The sequence below is a fragment of the Sprattus sprattus genome (genome assembly GCF_963457725.1).
Source record: "Sprattus sprattus genome assembly, chromosome: 16".
Lineage (NCBI taxonomy): Eukaryota > Metazoa > Chordata > Actinopteri > Clupeiformes > Clupeidae > Sprattus > Sprattus sprattus.
Window position 1 is genome coordinate 18,733,641 of NC_137914.1, and position 18,500 is coordinate 18,752,140.

The 18,500-nt window shown below is 41.9% G+C and overlaps 2 protein-coding genes across 2 annotated transcripts in view; both read right to left on the bottom strand.

The window, feature by feature from the left end:
* The window catches only part of col9a3 (collagen, type IX, alpha 3), a gene marked incomplete at both ends in the record, with an annotated part of 19,018 nt that extends 10,047 nt beyond the window's left edge, over positions 1 to 8,971 (bottom strand). The window contains 12 exon segments of the mRNA XM_080854271.1: positions 97 to 195; positions 324 to 380; positions 571 to 612; positions 875 to 928; positions 2,286 to 2,339; positions 2,594 to 2,617; positions 3,231 to 3,266; positions 5,827 to 5,880; positions 6,214 to 6,285; positions 6,489 to 6,524; positions 7,869 to 7,937; positions 8,906 to 8,971. Of these exon segments, the coding sequence (XP_080710397.1) occupies positions 97 to 195; positions 324 to 380; positions 571 to 612; positions 875 to 928; positions 2,286 to 2,339; positions 2,594 to 2,617; positions 3,231 to 3,266; positions 5,827 to 5,880; positions 6,214 to 6,285; positions 6,489 to 6,524; positions 7,869 to 7,937; positions 8,906 to 8,971 (663 nt within the window).
* Positions 8,972 to 9,694: 723 nt separating this feature from the next.
* On the bottom strand, positions 9,695 to 16,355 carry ogfr (opioid growth factor receptor). Its single transcript, XM_080854269.1, has 7 exons — positions 16,145 to 16,355; positions 14,314 to 14,382; positions 14,121 to 14,202; positions 13,950 to 14,028; positions 13,297 to 13,363; positions 12,869 to 13,017; positions 9,695 to 12,189 (listed from the first exon to the last, which is right to left on the bottom strand). Exons 1-7 carry the CDS (start codon positions 16,268 to 16,270, stop codon positions 11,073 to 11,075), a joined length of 1,689 nt encoding a protein of 562 aa, XP_080710395.1. The 5' UTR covers positions 16,271 to 16,355; the 3' UTR covers positions 9,695 to 11,072.
* Between the last annotated feature and the right edge of the window lie 2,145 nt (positions 16,356 to 18,500).

An 18,500-nucleotide genomic window follows, 5' to 3' on the forward strand; every position in this document is an offset into this window, starting at 1 on the left:
TGTCTGGTTCAGTGGGCTTAGTGGGCTCCACACTCTGCCCTAGATCCAGAGCCGAGGGGTTTCTCATAAAGTCGAGCTGTCCCTTATGTCCCTCACATCCCCCAGGTGACTTCCCTCATCTCCAAACCTCGGTAATCTCACCTTCTCTCCGTCTTTTCCAAGCTCTCCCTTGTCTCCTTTGTGTCCGGTGTGCCCCTGAAGAAGAAAGCAGATTGAAAGGTCTTGCTAATCTGGCTGATAACAGTGGATTTATCCCAGATAGGAAGACACTGTTTGAGTCTTGACAGCAATGAGGATGAGAGCGTATAAAAGTGGAAAGGCACCTTGAACCCTGGCATTCCAGGAGGACCAGATGGGCCATGTGGACAAATGGCTGGACACTGAAGAGAAGAAGGAGGAAAATAACTTTAGTAAGGATAACAGGTCCAGGACATATAGCATCTATAGCATTTTTATCAATTTATGTGTGTCCATGGTATATCTCAATACCCACGTGGACACTTGAAAGGACTTACTTGATACATAGTTTGAAATTGAATCACATAAATGTTATCATGCAAAATAACTCACCAAAAGATCACCGCTGCCATCGGGAAGTGCCCCTGGAAGACCCTGAAAATGAGATTTTATCAATTAAGGAATTTACCCCACTCCCCCTTTTATATCGCACCAAACAAAACCTTGTTTACTTCACCTGGATTGAAGTATGATCTTTATCCACAAGATGGCAGTAACATAGTGGACTCAGTACCATAGTGGACTTTTTAAATAAGGTAGAATAATGTGTGTACTGGGATGTCATATTAGGTCTTCGTAAAAGCGCTGTTCAAGTAAGGACACACACACACAAACATGGCATCTGCTAGACACTTACCGGGGGTCCATCAAGGCCTTCTGGGCCGGGAAGTCCTGGAAGACCCTCTGGTCCCTAAAAAGAGAAGAGAGAGGCAATCATGACATAGAATATCATGTGTTTATGTGTGTGTATGTGTGTTTATGTGTGTGTATGTGTGTTCATGTGTATATGTGTGTGTGTGTGTGTGTGTGTGTGTGTGTGTGTGTGTGTGTGTGTGTGTGTGTGTGTGTGTGTGTGTGCGCGCGCATCTGTGTGTCTGTTATGAGTAACTGTGTACATTCCTTGATTGTGTATAAATGTCTAATGTCTATCAGTAATACCTTCCCAAATTTTCATCAAAATTAAAACGTCATCATTGACACTGACATTTTTTTTCACTAACGCACCACTGCTGTAATGAACAACAGATATTAATGAAAAGCCTTTTAATATCATACATATTAAACATCTACACATAGTTACCATACAAATTAATTCCAGTATGAATAATGAATGCTAATCACACGCCTCTGCTTCACTGGCATGGGGGGGAAATCACACCAAATCAGAGCTGATACCTACCCTTTGAACTCTTCTTTTATGTCTTTTGATGAAAGGGCTTAAAGTGAAATCATGCCAACCGGTCACTCAGGACCCCATTTAATCAGCCCTGACTCTCCAGGGGGGATTTTCCCTCACTTTACAACCCTGCACGATAAAAAATGGTGACAGAGTGCCAGCGCACTCATGGAATATTTAAGCTCCCATGATTGCTCTGTCTCTCTTCTACCTATGACGTTTCCATCATTTATGGAAGAGGGATGACTGCTCTTCAATCAAGCCTAGAGAAGACGAAGCTGAAATCTCACTTCTGTAACAGACACTTGTCTTAGGGCTCAGATACACATACGCGTCTTTTTTCAGGCAGAAACGCTTCAGTAACGCCTTGGCAAAGTGCGGCGGCCAAAACAGAAGCGGTGCGCTTCCCTGCCTTGCGCTGGAAAGTTGAGAATAGTTCAACTTTTAAGCGCACCTAAAAAACGCTTCAAAGACGCAACGCGTGGTGGAGAAGGGGCGCACGCTTTAAACGCGCCGTACCATAGGAATCAATGCATTTGCTCGCGTCCCGTTTTTACAAAAACGTATGTGTATCTGAGCCCTTAAGGTGTCGGTAGTGATGCACATAATGCATTACATACATCCAGTACACCGACGCCACAAAGAGGCTGTGCTATGTTAATTACGATGGGTATGAAACATCAAGTAAAACCAACAGTATCTTGGCATTCAAATTCAAATTATTTACACCAATGATTCATACTTAACAAGGGTCATTGTTGAGAGAAAAATCATAGTCATTTGGGTTTGGATGAGTTTGATTATATTGATGACACTATTAATATTAAAACTAAAATCATAGAGCAGTTAACGTCAAAACTTAGGTACTTACTGTTGAACCCTGAGGTCCTACTCCGCCTGGCAGTCCATTAGCTCCTGGTAGCCCCTAAAAAATTCAAATGAGACATGGAAACACACACACACACACACACACACACACACACACACACACACACACACACACACACACACACACACACACACACACACACACACACACACACACACACACACACACACACACACACACACACACACAAGCCAGCATATCATCAGTCTTCTATAGCCTGTTTACACCATAATCTAAATGTTGTCGGGCAAAGTGATGGCATTCTGCTGCGCTCAAGAGCGCATACTCACTGGAGCTCCTGATCTCCCCCTGCCCTACGGAAGACATGGAAAGGGTCATGAGAAAAACATTAAGGAGAAACTAAGGTATACTTGCACGAGTTATACAACTAAATCTTTGGAACAAGAACAATTTTACAAATTAAGCTCTGGATATGTGTCAGGAAGTCAAATGTGGCAGTGAGTGTAATGTGGAAAAGTGTACTGCAGTTTCAACTTGACAGGAATTTTTGGTTTGTGGTCTGAGGGCATCAGTAACAGTGCATATCGATAATGTGTTTTTGACATTGCACCCTCATAATCTTCTTTCTGGAAGCACTCAACCTTTTTTTTTTGTTAACAGTACTCTCATACTAACTTACCAAAAATAGCCTAATTCCTCTGCATGAATTGTCACCCAATATATCCATTATATCCTTCTATGAGGAAAGGGCAAAGAATGTGGCATCTACTACGTGCACTGGCCACCAGGTTACAAAGCTGTGAGCCAAACTGGACACTGGATGAATATGACAGACACAGGGGAGGGTGTCATGGTTTTGATAGAGATTCCCTAAACGTGTACGCTACATCAGTGATGTCTTGGCCAGTGCTCTAAGTGGGTAAAGGCATACGATTGAAGGTAAATTCTAAATGAGTGGTTTCTTACAGGTGGTCCGGCTGGTCCTGGAGGTCCGGCTTCCCCCTAGAGAAAAAAAAACAAACACGTTCTTTTAGAAAAAGAGTCTGGCCTGCCCTGTCTCTGTGCAGCACACAAGAGTGAAACGAGGTCAAAGGAAAACACTTTTACACCAACTTCAATTTTGACTGATTTACAATTCCAAAGACCACCACTCATTTTGTGATTGTCTATTGACTAGCTGTGCTTTTGATGAAAATGACACATTTTGATTTGTAATGTTGTAGTGACCTGACATGCCCCATGACAAGAGGCCTACAGGGTCAAGACACACTGGACAGTTCTAAATAGAACGCAGCTGTTGGACTGGGTCATGTACATAAGGCCAAATGTGCAAATGTTTTCACACTCAATACTGATTACCCTAAAGATAAATTACAAAGATATAGTTTGCTGACTGAGACAAGGCACTGATCGAAAAAATGTTTTATTTGTCTGAGCATTTTTGCTGTTTAACAGTGGAGTGTTGTTGTGCATTTTGCCTTTGGACTAACTATCTACAGTGGAGTAATTCTATGACTTATTATAGACTACACACAGATGTTTCATTGTATTTGAAAAAAAAAAATATCAATTGCTTTCACTATCAGTACTTTAAAATGAAAAAAAAAACCACAGAAAATAATTATTCACTACATCATACAATAAGATACATAATTATAACTAGAGCACTTCCTTTTAAAACCCATGAATGTCTTTTAGATAATTTGTTATAAAAAGAAAGCAGTCTTTTTTGAATAAAAGTAGTGTTTTGACAGCATTGTTAAACACTGAGATATATATTTTATGCTTTATTTGTTTTGGTGCCTGGTTTGAATGAGCACTAATAGAATGTAGTGGCAGTAGGAAGTGTGTTTGAGGAGCATCTCTGGCCTTAGCCTCCTCACCCAGCCCTCCCTGATGTCAGCTGTGTTTGGAGTGGCTGTGTGGTGAGAGGAAGAAGGGCCCTCTCAGCCACATAACACAGGGGTGTCACGGCAACCTCTGCCCCTGTACTTGGAGTGTTAACTGAGGAATGAGCAAGCTGTAGACATACACACAAACACAAACAACCCTCACACCTAAACACACACACACACACACACAAACACACACAAAAACACACACACACACACACACACACACACACACACACACACACACACACACACACACACACACACACACACACACACACACACACACACACACACACACACACACACACACACACACACACACACACACACACACACACACACACACACACACACACACACACACACACACACACACACACACACACACACACACACACACACACACAAACACAACCCGCTCCCTGAGCAGTGCAACCCATCGTGAACCTTGATGAATGTTCCTAATTTGGATTGCTTAAAGTGCTGGAAAATGTTCCCACCCGCAACTACAAAACCATTTTTTTACTCTCAAATCTGTGTCACGGGGTAGCTCTGTCCCTTAATGCTCACCCTATAAGGACATGGTTGCCAGCCAAGAGGTACCAACCTGATTCAGTTTAATTGTTTTGGGGGGACTTTAATCTAGGCAATTAAGAGAGCAAGTAAACACTCATTCCCAAATCAGCTTGATCCTAATCTCCTAGACCTTTCTAGGAGAATTTTGTAGGATGTCTCTCATGTGTGGATGTGTTCTGTGTTAAATATTATGCTCAGTTATCGCTGCTTTTCACATTTAAGTGTCCAATGAGGTGCTGAACTGGAATGCTTGTGAAAAACACAAGCAAAGGGATTAGAATCACCTCACTCGACGAGGTAAAGGAATCTACCTGTCCCCTTATCCTCCCCTGCAGACAGACACACCATCCTCTAAATCTGCCTGCCTCATCTCAGCCTCATGGGATAATATTTTCACCCTCTTCACAAACGATGCCTTCCAAAGCTCAAGCTTAGCTTCATGCGGGGAAGCTTCTGCATTCCGCACGAGATTATGGAGCACGGTTTCCAGTGCTAGATAAATCCGACTGAAAAAGTCATTAAAAGCATTACCAACAATGAGCCCAGAGGGGCTTGACAAATCCAGCCTGACAGGCCGACTGGCAAACACAGTCGCCACGCAAAGTGTCCAACAACCAGGCCTTGCCGTCAGAGTTCGACTCGAGTAGACTTTCAGAGGGCTTCCAGAAAATCCTCCACACAGACCACACCACTTAGGGGGCATGACGGAGTGTTTATGCAGAGAGGCACATTTGCCCTTCTTAAAATGTCCTCATCGGCAGAAGGAGGCCAGTCACAGCCCTATAAAACGGCACGCTATCACAGTTTGTGTACATTAGTTATGTACAGGTGTTACATTAGAAAGAGTAGGCTACGTCAATGCAAATGTTATGAATGTGTGCGCATATATATATATGTAATTACTCATACGTTTGTCTATGATATCAGTGCCAATATGTGTGTGTGTGTGTGTGCACACGTGCATGTGTGGGTGTCTCTTAAACAGAGCTTGCAGATAGCAGGCAGCTTGTATTCCAAGGGATCATAAACCACAGCAGCACATCATGGGATCGCTGATCTAAAGGAGCATGACGACACTGAGTGAAACTTACTAATTGTCCAGGAGGTCCATCCGCCCCAGCAAGGCCATCAGAACCGGTCAAACCCTGCAAACATTCAACAGAATATTAGTTAGTACGCTCACAATATATTATGGATAATAATGGTAACATAACTTTTATTTGTCTTAACACTGATGATGTTTTCAGGCTATATTGAACATAATACAGTTGTGTACAGTTGTGACTGGCCTTGTGATTGAACTGTAAGCCTGTATAAAGAGGAAAGACTGAGTATGTACAGGCACATGTACAGTATAAGTTGAGCATGTGTGTGTGTGTGTCTGTGCACATTCCTTTCTCTTTCATTTTCAATGTCTGATACCACTTCCTGTCATGTAGACTATGTCACATGATAACCTGTTTTTCATGATCACTTACGTCAACTCCAGGCAGACCAGGCAGTCCTGGGCTTCCGGCTGTCCCTGCCTTTCCAGGTTGACCTTTAGACCCCTAAAAGACCACATTGAAAATGTTCAGTGAGTTATACTATAATGGATGGATAATGAACATTATAATGGATATGCAATAACCTTTGACACTCGCGTTGTGTGTATATAAATATTGCATTGCCTGGGTGCTATACACCCTCTTCCACTAAAATATATTAGATCACCACCTTTGAAAACGGACTAAAATAAGCTGAGGATACTCACAGGCTTTCCAGGAAGTCCAGCTGGACCAGGTTTTCCCTGTCATCAGAACACAGAAAAAAAGACAGGTGACTTTAACATAATGCTATTTGAGTATCTCAAAGTACAGATGATGTTCCCTTTCATCCTTTGATGTCTTGTAGTTTGCTATTTTTCTGTTTTGTGTCAAGAGCTTCTACAGATGCACTGAGTGCCTACTTTGCATGCCTCCCTCCAAAGACGGTTACGGCGGCTTCAGACAACAGCTACCTGATGTGATGTCCTTAAGATCACCTCATGCGCCAATCAAAAGCAAATCAACCCAGCAAGAGATGGGGAACGATAAACACAATTCCAAGCAATTGTACATTTACTAACATGCTTTACTAATCTCTGTGGTACGTTGCTAATAATTCACAGCACTGAGAAGAGCTTGGATATACAAGATGGGGGGTTGGGGTTCAAAAGCAGGCGGGCTGTAGGGGAAAGCAAACAGTGCCAAAGCCAACCTGCTGGGTGAGGGGTTGGGATTGGAGGTGAGGGACGGGAGAGAGTAGTGGAAGGGAGGGGTGGAAATTTAAGAAGGCCCCCATTTGGCTTTCAGGCCCGCATGAATGAGTCCTCTGTCAGTCCAGGCACTTACATTTGGGTGAAATGGTTTTAATTTGCTGGAGCAACATCAACTGTTTTCTTTATGAATTCCCTAGAATCTCTCCTATTTTGGACATAATAGTCTTATTGATAGAAGTGAAAAAAACATTCAGAAATTTTTGAAAAGTAAATCCTTGGTGTGATACCCCTTTGACAAATGGAAATAAGGATATGTGATAATCAGTTTAACACTAGTTAAGATAACCAAATTAACTGTAATTCCCACACTTCTTTGGGTGCTTTGACTTTTTCTATCCAAAAGCAGTAATATGCTACAACTATGCCAACTCACCTCAAGCACCAAACAACAGTTTTTGGTCTTTGATGAGGTTGCCATGGGACCTCAGGTGGGGGTGGAGCATTATGATTTATGCGAAGGAGGAGCGCTGAACTAGATAAATTTGGACCTACTGCAGTCCATTTGACCAGATCTTCGATACCAGAGAAATAATTATGTCCAACTGCCTATGTCTTTCTGTATAGTAACTGGAATTTTCAGATTAGTATTCATCTTTATCTGATGTTGGCGTGCAGCATTTTTATGTAATAAACTAAACAAAATAAACAACTTCATTAAAAAACCTGGCAACCAACTGCGTAAGACCATTTTTTGCCTCTTTTTTTACTTTATAAAGTAAATGTATATCTAGTGCTGAGATAATCCTTAGATGTTTCCACTGGGGGCATCACAGACAACAGACTGTTTTAACACTCTGTCTCCAACTCCATAAAAGATTCCTCCTGGCCACTCACGTCTGTGCCATCTGTCCCTGCGGGTCCTAGGGGGCCTGGAGGTCCTACTGGTCCACGAGGTCCAGGTCTCTGAAAAACAACATATGAACACATACAAATGATTTCCACAAATCCTCATCGAATCACAAATGTAAAGAAATAACTTCACAATAATTACAATTATTAACTTATAATGACATCTTGGGTACCAGATACTTGTTAATTTCATAAAAAACATTCTGAAATGTGTAGAAAAATATTCTGTTTTGCTAATCCAATGGATAAAATGTAATGCTTTAGAATTGATGAGTCATTTAAAAGACAGAGTAACAAGACCCCCACATAATAAAAACCATTGCACATTCAATTTTGCACAAAAATAAACATATGCAACAGCACTGGTGTAAATGAACAGTGGACAGCTATTAGATTATCAGATAATATAAGAGACTTTCAACCATTTTATAAGGGAAACCCATGCAGTGATGCCAAAGGCAAATTACGCATGCTCCAACTACAGTTGCAAAAATTGTTTCTTTTAAACGTTTTGTTAACCATAACACTTTCTTATTCTGTAAATGCATTTGGGAAAGCCTTATTAGAATAGCTCCGGTGTATCCCAGCACATTCCAGGCGGAAGGTTGAGGGAACAAAGGTGTCATTGTAGGGAGGCCAAAGATCTGCGCACTACATTCCTCAAATCCGTTTGCACTTTCACAAATCAACTAAAGACCAGAATACTCAATGGGCCTTTGGTAAACACAACAATAAGATAAACCAACCGTACACCATTCTCAACCATACTTTCAGACTGACATTACTATTAAACTATTCAAAAGTAGTTTGGTCAGCAAATATGCTCATTGATAATCCACTTGTAGGTCTCAAAAACTTTGAAGATGACATAGAGCACTTAATCAATATCACATCGCACGCTTGTTAAAGACAACAGAAGTGGGCTACATCTAACCCCTATGCGCAATTCCAAGGACCCTTCCAGAAATAATCAACGATGTTCAATTAAACGCTGGCATCGCTGAACAGAGGCCATCACCCACCTGGGCAAGGGATGATGTCAAAAGCTGGCATAGTAAAAATAGTCCCAGAGCTGAGAACATAGCCATGGCTCCTGTCCTCCCCTCAGCTCCAATTTACGGTGAAAAAATTAAACCCCGTTCCCGTCCTCGTCGCAGTCTCTCCCCCCCGGCTTTTTGTGACGGACCGCTCCTTCTCCTCACGGCGTGCGGATCCTGAATGAGTTTCACGTTGATTCCAGATAAACCCGAGCCTCCAGCCGAAGGGGCTGAACTCAGTCGGGCACAACCTGGTCGATGGGAGAAAGGGGGGTGGGTGAGGATGGGGAGAGGAACTGAGGGGAGTCAGGCGGAGGCTGTAGTACTACAGACCAGTAAAAAGTAGGACGCGCTCAAGGACACGGGATGTCAGTTGGTCACAGCTGACTAACGAATAGGATAGGTGAAACCAGAGTCGTTTGGGAGTGCTGAAACTTTGAACCTCCTAAAATGTACGTCTTAAGCTGTTCCTTTACTGAAAACTCGTCTGTTTACCTCAGATACAGCTCTAGTAATTTGTGTTTTTAATGCTGCGATATCATTTGAAAACGCATATTATGAATCCATACTTTATCTCAGGCCCCACTTACAAATGGCATATGAAATGACAGAACCTGACCATGAAAAATCACCTATATTGAAGGACATTAACATTAACGGAGAACAGCCGCACAACACGTACAAATCCTTGTTGGCACAGTCTTTATTGTTTGTTGTGAAACATGTTTCAAATTTGGAACAGGAGCTGTGCACAGGAACTCCCATCCCCCAAACTCATTGCTTACTGTTGACACCCATCTTCATGGTTCACAGTAAGCATCGTTGTGTCTTCATTCATCTTAAAGTAAATCTATGCATTACGTGGTGAGGAAAACAACAGAAATACAACAATGAGAACAGAAGTTAAGAAGTTATCAGTTTGTTTCTGAGAACGTGCTAAAGTCAGTGGGGATTTCACCTTTGGCTACCAACATATTAACATGATATTGAAAGAAAAAGTCATGCCGGGAATAACAATTATACAAAATGATTTAATTAAATACCAACCCCACCTCCCCTCATCTTACAAGCAAAATGTTTAAATCACAATGTTCAAGTTGTTTAATAATATATTTCTGTTTTATACAGTTTGGGGTGGTCTCTTAAAAGGATCAACTAGATACCAGGCTGATAACAGCCCTGACTGCATATCAACAACTCTAACTCAAAGGAACTACTCTGGCTATAATTGATCCTTCCTTCACCCCTCGGTTCACTCAATACTGTGTACTCTCAATACAATCAATGAGTCTCTAATTTTGGCATGGCTGTCTCCATGTTAACAACCTCAGTACCAAAATCAAGTTTAAGTTGTGCAACTCTGTTCAAACAAAATCATCAAAATACAATTTACTGTATTATCTTAGAGAATTACCTATGAAAATGGGTTTAGTGAGATTAAGTTCTCTTTACAGCAATTTCATTATACTTAAGTGCAAACCAAAAGAACTCAACACCAATGGGTTCAATGGTGAGACAAGGAAATGTTAAAACACATTGTGCTGAACTTCACCCTCAGTATCTACACATCCCTACAAATGGCATATTTCTTCCCAGCTGAATGCACAGACACTGCCTCCTTACCCTTTCTTTAGACTTGAATCATTTTGAGGAAAAAGCATCATTAAGCACCACTGACTTGAAAGAAGCGCTTATTGTGGGGTCACTGACTCTCCTTAGGAATCTACCACTGGTCCAGAACAGAAAACATGTGGTATACCCCAGCCATCTTCATTGTTCTGAAGTATGGACTGCCTTATAATTTAGATGAACTTTTCTATCAAGTCCAAAAGTTGAACAAATGAGGTCACCAAACACAGCAAGAAAAACATAAACATAATGTTCTATACATTTGATGCATTATCCACAAATTCATACCTTAAACAAAAAGCAAAGTCATAATTAACTTCATCCATTGCTTCTGGAACATTTAGAAACAAAAATACTTTAACATGTAGCATAACTACAAGGTCTTCTATTAATAAATAAGACCTAAAAAAAACAACTAATAGTTCTTCACTTTGAAGTCTTTAATTCCATGAGAACAGCAGTGAAGTGGTCCTTTCAGGCAAACTCATGAGCATACGATACATATAGTATCCTCTACTAGCACTCATAAGCTCTGCAGGTTTGCAGTCGGGCTGATCTCAACATCCATTGGCTCCTCGCTATTCCGTACATCAGTCCCATTTGTTTGATGGTTGGCTTGTGGCTCCTTGTCAGCTGTGTGCACTGCAGATGCAATGCCTGTTTTTGGGGTTGTTTCCCCACTGTCTGAGGCATCTCCAGTACTGCTAAAGTCTGTCCTGGGAAGTTTTTCTGCTCTTTCATCCACGGCCCTCCCTACTCGTTTGGCAGGTGAGGTTTCCCCCAAAGACTGTGTGCTCTGGTTGGGTTGACAGTCTGTGGGCTCAGAGGGGCTATGGCAGGGACTGCTTGGTGGTTCTGCCGCATGCCCGTTGCCAGACTGTGCTGTTTCACTCTCCCTTTTCTTCTTCAGTGGCTTCTCTAGCTCAGACTCCAAAGAGGCCAGCTCCGGAGTATCAAGTTTGCTCTTGCCAGGCTCTTTGGGCACGTCTGTCAGCTGACCACTGTCTTTGAGCTCATCATCTTTGCTTTCCTCGTCCTTTGCAGGACTGGCTTCAGAAGAGCTGGAGTGGTCCATCTCTCCATTTTCACAGTTGTTCTTGTTGCCATTGGGTAGAGGGTTCCCCAACAACGACTCGTCAAGAACAGACTCACCCGGGGAACCTTCCGAAGGTTTCTCTTTGTCCACACTCATTGAGGTGTCCTCTTCCATTTGACTCTGTGCGTCTGACACATCATCCATCTGTTTTCCTTCCTTCTGGCCACTCCCTGACTCCCCGTCCTTCACCTTCCCTTGCGAACGTCCCTCGTCCGCCACAGCACTCTCCACATTTCCCGCTGCAGACTCCTGTCTCTTCTCTGACTTCTTCTTGAAGCGCTTCTGGATCTTTCTGGGACACCAGACAAACTTGTCCTTTGGCTCGTAATGCTGGTAGGCATAGCGAATGAGCTTCCTGCGCTCACGCTTTTCCCGAACAGCAAACACAAAGTAGTCAAGGACGCTCCGCTTCACACTGCTCAGGTTCTTCCTCACCAAAGTCTCCTCCAGAAAGAAGCGGACAAGAGGAGCTTGATAGTGCTCAAATCCTAGTTCTCCGAGGCTCTTCAGGATGCGGGTAATGCGCAAATTGTTGTGCATATTCCTAGAGAATAAGAGAGATGACTGCTTTAAATATTGATGCCAAAAGACATTGTTTCAGTTTAAGCTCTCGCTTAGTCAGTAAATACGTGTAAAACTAGAGATGCACATCAGCAGGAAAATGTGAGTGTGATTACTCCACGGCAACAGAGGATCGCAAACCCTCAACAAGGGATAATGTTCCTACTCTCTGCACTCAAAGCCAGCTTCAGCCAAATACTTGTGGTATTACACCTACAGGTACACTTGTGGTATTCCACCTACAGGTAGACCGTCGGTCTTGTGGTATTACACCTACAGGTACACTTGTGGTATTACACCTACAGGTATATTGTCGGTCTTGTGGTATTACACCTACAGGTTCACCGTTGGTCTTGCAAACGGCAAGCCAACATGTCTGCAATGATGTGTACAAAGATATATGGGTGAATCTCCCAAGCATACATTTGAAAGTCTCATCCTCTACAACTAATTCTTATTCAATGTCTTTCAGGCAACGTAGGGCATAGCTGAGTAAGAACTACCCGCAAACTCAAACTTAAAAGTGCTGGATGCAGGTCTCGGGTGACAGACAACTCATCCACACCCATCAGCTGGCCTTGATGCAACAAACATAGTATAGAATGTATAGACTTTTCATTTTGCTCTTCATTGTGACAGTGTCATAGTGGATGAGGACTAACCGCTCAAGGTTGGCAAATCTCTCTCTCCAGTTGTCGGCGCGTTTGACCTCCCCTGTGTTCTTATTAATCAGCTGAATACCGTAGAAGCCCAGCATAAGCTCATATGACTCCACCAGTCGGGCCTTGGCTTCCTCATTCTCCCTGAATGCCTGGAGAGATAGCCACCAGGGATGTGGGTGGGGGAGAGAAGTTGTAACTGAAGTCCACACAAATCATATACTAACACACTTCCTTTCAAAAATGTGCAATATAATCAGTAGAATAAATATATAACGTATAAAGAATACATGCAACATGAAAATAATAAATATATAATGTACAGAAAAAGCAAGCTTCATTATGTGTTGGTGCGTCATATTGAAGGCGGAAATGTATTTAGAGTAGGGTTTTCTTTCTTTCTGTGTCGTGGTAGTTTCTTCTTCACCCACCTGAATTTCCTTCTTAGTGAGTTCTGATGCCATATAATTAACTCCTGGTTCACGCAGCGGAAACAGCCTGAGTCAAAAAAGGAAAGATGATTAAAAAAATCAGTGCTACCACAAGACTACTCCTTGTAATAATACAAAACACCTAGTATTACAACCCCTTTATTTCTGCAACAGTGTTTTCAGGTCAAGTGTAGCACATGTGTTAAAAGTTTTCATCTAAGGAGGAGACTCAGGCTAACACTAACACAACAGGTCAAAGGTTGAACTGATCCAGCAAGACACAACAAACTGCCTCACTGTCTATTTGAGCAGTGAGAGAAGAAGGATTATGGTGTGAGAATGTGTAGAGCACCGTCAGCTTCTTTCGCTCCTTTGTTTTTGAAACCGTCGACACACCTTTGAGTGTTAATTGACAATCCACACCCACCAAGACAGTCCGCTCTCACAAATGACAACAGCCAAAACACAATGCTGGTCTTGACAGTGGACTAATATTTTACTTCCTGTCTTCAGTAAATATTTGCACTCACCAGCCAAGTCAGTATCCAGCTATACCTCCATCTCCACTGTTATTAGGCCCGCAATATGAGCACCTCTAAATTCATGTTTGAATTAGGCAACAGAGGGTATTAGGAAACAGAGGGAAACCTTACCACTGAATATAGGAATGCACCCTTTCCAGTCTCTTGTAGTCCGTCCTCCATTCTTTATGAAACATTTCTATTGATACATCTGAAAAGACACATTAAAGTGTCATTAGTTCATCTCATTGCTTACATTCTGCTTCATAAGAATGCAATACATACCAAAAACAAAGCACTCACCGTCGGGAGAAGAAGAGATTTCATTTAGATAGAATTTCAAATTAGTCATCCTCTCTTCTGGGCATTCCTCGTCATTAGGAGTCTAGGGAGGGACAGAGAAGTTGTTCTGCATGAGTGGGGCAATTTTTTGTATTGTGGATAGATGGACAGAAACATCTACATTTACACAGTAATTTCAAGAGATGTAACTCACTGGATACCCATGGCGGTAGTTCTGCATATCTTTGGCTGCCCTTAGGTTTCTATAGGAGGAATTAGACCACTGTAACAGAAGAAATAATACATCAATGAAACTAGATCTCAACTTTTGCATTTCATAATATACTCTCCATATGTTCAGATGGTACCTTTTACTTTTCGCCTAGGTATAATTCTGTAGTAAATCTGATATTGGGCCAGGCAACAGTGGTTTGATTTTAAAGGAAGCAAACTTACTCCTCACTATTTGCACATACCGATCATTCTTCTATCTGAGTGCTACATTTCTCTTGAAGGCCTGGCTCCCTCTGGTCAGGGAAAAAACCGGAAAGCCCTTCCTCTAACCCAGTGTGTGTGTGTGTGTAGCTCAACAAACTTACTATGTAAGCTGTAATGTTTTTAGATGTAACCTCTGGTAAACCTTGATGGTCTTAAAAATGGCGCTTGTGGTTGTTTTCTGCTCAACAAGCGCCAACCAGTGCAGGGATGCACAGAAGTACCTACCCCAGAAAAAGTACTTATTTCACACTGACCCTGAAGAGGTCCTACAAGGGCAGTTCCTGCAGTGGAAAACTGCCTAAAGGTTCCTGTGGTAGACAGTGCATCCTGAAGTGTGTTTGAGCTGTAAACTAAATGAAATGACTGTACAGCGATGAAACATACAAATGGTGTTGTTATTATTACTAAAAATCACCATTATTATATGCTCAACACGCAATCTACGTGAGATCCTGAACAGGATGCGGACTTGTCTCGGATCATTTGGTACATATTCACGTCGGCCCCTCCCCTAGCGCATGCCCGTGAGTGTGAGTAATTTTCATTTACTGATCAAGACTCATCATTCACTGTGCCCTCAACTCCTAAGCCCGTTGCTCTCTTTCATGTCATGCAGTGCGTGGAGTTGGGCTCAGAGATGGGGGTGAAGCTACACTTCCATCCATTAACTTCCCATTTTACTCATCTGCATTAAGGCATTTTTGACGAACCCAAACACAAGATTTCACGCACGCAGCAACTAACACAATGACCGACGACGGTACTATGGGATAAACAACTATTAGGTTGAAAGCGTTCAACTGGAAATTATTTAATATTTGTTATGGTCACAATGGCATGCAATTTCTCTTTTGTGGTAGGATGTGGTGTATGAAACCAAGCGCAGTCTCTAAGCTGGCAACTGAAAGGCCTGCACCTGGATTTACAACCAAAGCTTGTAAAGATATACGAATGCACCATTCATGACCAAACGAGCCAGAGCAATTCTTCATAAAATCAAATTAGGCGTGAAACGCTGTCAAAGCGGGGAACTCAGATGCTCTGCTCAGTCTTTTCGTACAGGTTTGCTTTCGGCTGATTGACCACTTCCGGTGACGAGTTCCACCAACTCCAGTGGCAAATGGTGGCTAATTGCTAATCGGCTAGCATTAAAAAGATGGAGCCAGGGCAAATTAACGTGGGCGTGATAACAAGCAATTATTTGATGAATTAAATATGCCACAACAGTTTTGCCACAAGAAAATTCTATGCAAATGTCTACTAGCTGGACAATATCAAAATGTTAAGATATAAAGCTAGCATTCTGCCAGCTGACTAGCTTGCTAGTAAGCTAGGGAGCTACATAACCAAGCCCCCCAGTTGACAAACAATAATTCAGCTGACAAGGTAGTCCACATTTGCAGTAATATTGGTTTATGAAACGTAACCTACATCTCCTCGAGCTAATGTTAAGCATACATCGCTGACCGCACCAAGCTGCAACAATATCCGCAAATTACAATCCCAAAGACAGTATCAACATGAACATAAAATATCGAAAGACATACAAAGCCCGTCTTGGGTTTTTTAGTTTTGTCTTGGCTTGACCGCCGCGCTGTATATTCTCCAAAGTCATCTCCATCGCTCTCAGTGTCCCAGGTCGAATCATAGTCACAAACCAAATCGTCCTCCATCACTGAGCGCAGTTTTTGTATGAATTTAGAAAACTTGCTTTTACGCGCAAAATCAACTTTTGCAACATCCACTCCTGGTTCTAAACTCGAAAAATGACCACCCGGTCCTTCTGCAACAAATCCCCGAAAATTCCATAGCCGTATGGGCACAGAATAAAAGTGATGCAGGAGAGAGCGTGGGCCCGGTGACAGTGGCTAATGCTTGCTAAATTAGCACTAGCATGGTCAGAGCGGGGTGCCCTCTTGTCACATGGTTCTTACAGAGGATGTTAATAAAACGTCTGTGTTTCATGGTGTGTTGCTGATAGGACATCATCCGCCGGTTTCGGAGTTTCGGACACGACACATTATGTCAACATTTAGCAGACCTCAATGGTCGGATCACTTTAAATATTATTATATTATCAGAGGAACAGTCTTAAACTATAACTATCCCACACATCGCAATAACCTTCATTTTCACAGACAAGAGCACACGCATAATCAGATGCGCATTCGCCAGTGCTAACTATGCCACAGAGTTTTGTAAGACTCTATAGCTTAATATTTTCCCCAGAGGCTCATATTTTGTATACACACTAGGAGCAAGGCAACGTATGCTATTGGCAACTGATGCAGTGAGGGGGTGTCAAAAAAGCAAAGGTTAGCATGGGCTTACTACAAATTGCACGAATAATGAATAGATGAAAATGCATTAACTAAGTTAATATGAATTCATATGAACTAATTTAACATATTCAAGTTAAAAACAAAACAAACTTGGCCTAACCAATGTTAGGACCATGGCTCTCGTGCCACAGCGTGGTACCTTAACCCCGCCCCAGCAGGCATACACAGACAGAAAGACACTGTCAAGTGGACTGATAATTGTCATACACATTTCAATCGTGTTCTTAGCCTGACGATGTCATACTCATGGTATCCAGGCTATCGTGTTCTTAGATTTTGGTGATTTAATTGCGCTGAAGTTTAAGTTATTAAGTATTTAAAGGACATTCTGAAAATACATTCAGGTATAAACTATAAAATAGTAGGCCTAGACATTTAGTCAACCTGAAACAAAATGTAGTTAGTGAAACCAAAAATAACGTCAGCCTAGTCTACTTTCGCGGAATCGGTGGGGAGAAAAACAGAACTGTATGTGTGCATTGCAAAGTCTGTAATGGTGACAGCATACAGTGACCGTAAATATTTTCTCTTGCACACGCAGAGACTAAAGTGTACCTTTATTGCTTTTTGTGTCTTTTTATTTTTTTTGCATTTCTTTCGCTGGAGTTGTTCATGCTGGTGTATTTTCACCTTGCGGCCAAATCATTGTGTACAAAATTGTGGCCACCCTGATAGTAGATCCAAGTTTTATTGAAGCCAATCCCTGTTTTGAGGTTGACTTGCTGTGTAGCAACTCGTGCAACACTTATGTCGCACACACACACACACACACAGTGCCTTGACACTTGACTTAAAACTCGTCCTCAAAGGGTTGAGGGACTCGTGAACAATCTTTATTTTTTTTAAATAATATATGTTTTTGGCGCATTAACAAGGTCTGACGAGCTTAATGTCATCCCCTCCCTCCATCATATCACACGTAACCTTATGTATCTGGTGCGTGCGGCCAGAAATGACTGTGAAGTGCAGCCACACCATGTCGAGTAGGCTTCACCTGCAGCTGATGTCCCATTTGTCATAACCTTTGGCTATAATAACTTCACGAACGCAAGATAACTATTTTAACCAATTTGCATGTCATGACTTCCACAATTAATTGATACCTAGGCCTATATGTTTTTAGGGGTAAGACTACAGCAGACGATTGTACATAGCCTTTGGCATGAATGTTCAAAAGCATTTCCAAAATGTTCTTGAGAAATTTCTGTTATTGTGTGCACAAGTGAATAGACGATGTAGAGGATGAACACTTTTGAGAATTTATATTTTATCTAAGAAATGTACCAAAGCAAATGAGGAAAACTGTAAGTAGGACCTCAATACTAGGTGTATACTGTAGCCGTATGTTCAGGCCAAATATAGTTATTAACTTTAAGGGAAAGCTTTCATTGCCTGTTTCAATAGCCTGTTTAAAATGATCATGTACCAAAACGACTAATCTATGCTGATATTGTATGGTTATAGATAGAGGGGAGATAATAATACTGTACATGCTTTAAATTCCTTAGATGTATGCTGTTTTCTAAGCAGACCGGATGGCATGCAACAGATGATAGAACGC

What these genes read in the sequence shown, in the direction of transcription:
- ogfr (XM_080854269.1), bottom strand. Translation starts at nt 16,270, where the DNA reads ATGGAGGACGATTTGGTTTGTGACTATGATTCGACCTGGGACACTGAG. An exon ending in AATCTCTTCTTCTCCCGACG is followed by an intron (nt 14,029 to 14,120) that starts GTGAGTGCTTTG and finishes GTGTCTTTTCAG; the next exon opens with ATGTATCAATAGAAATGTTT. An exon ending in AGATTTGCCAACCTTGAGCG is followed by an intron (nt 12,190 to 12,868) that starts GTTAGTCCTCAT and finishes CTTATTCTCTAG; the next exon opens with GAATATGCACAACAATTTGC.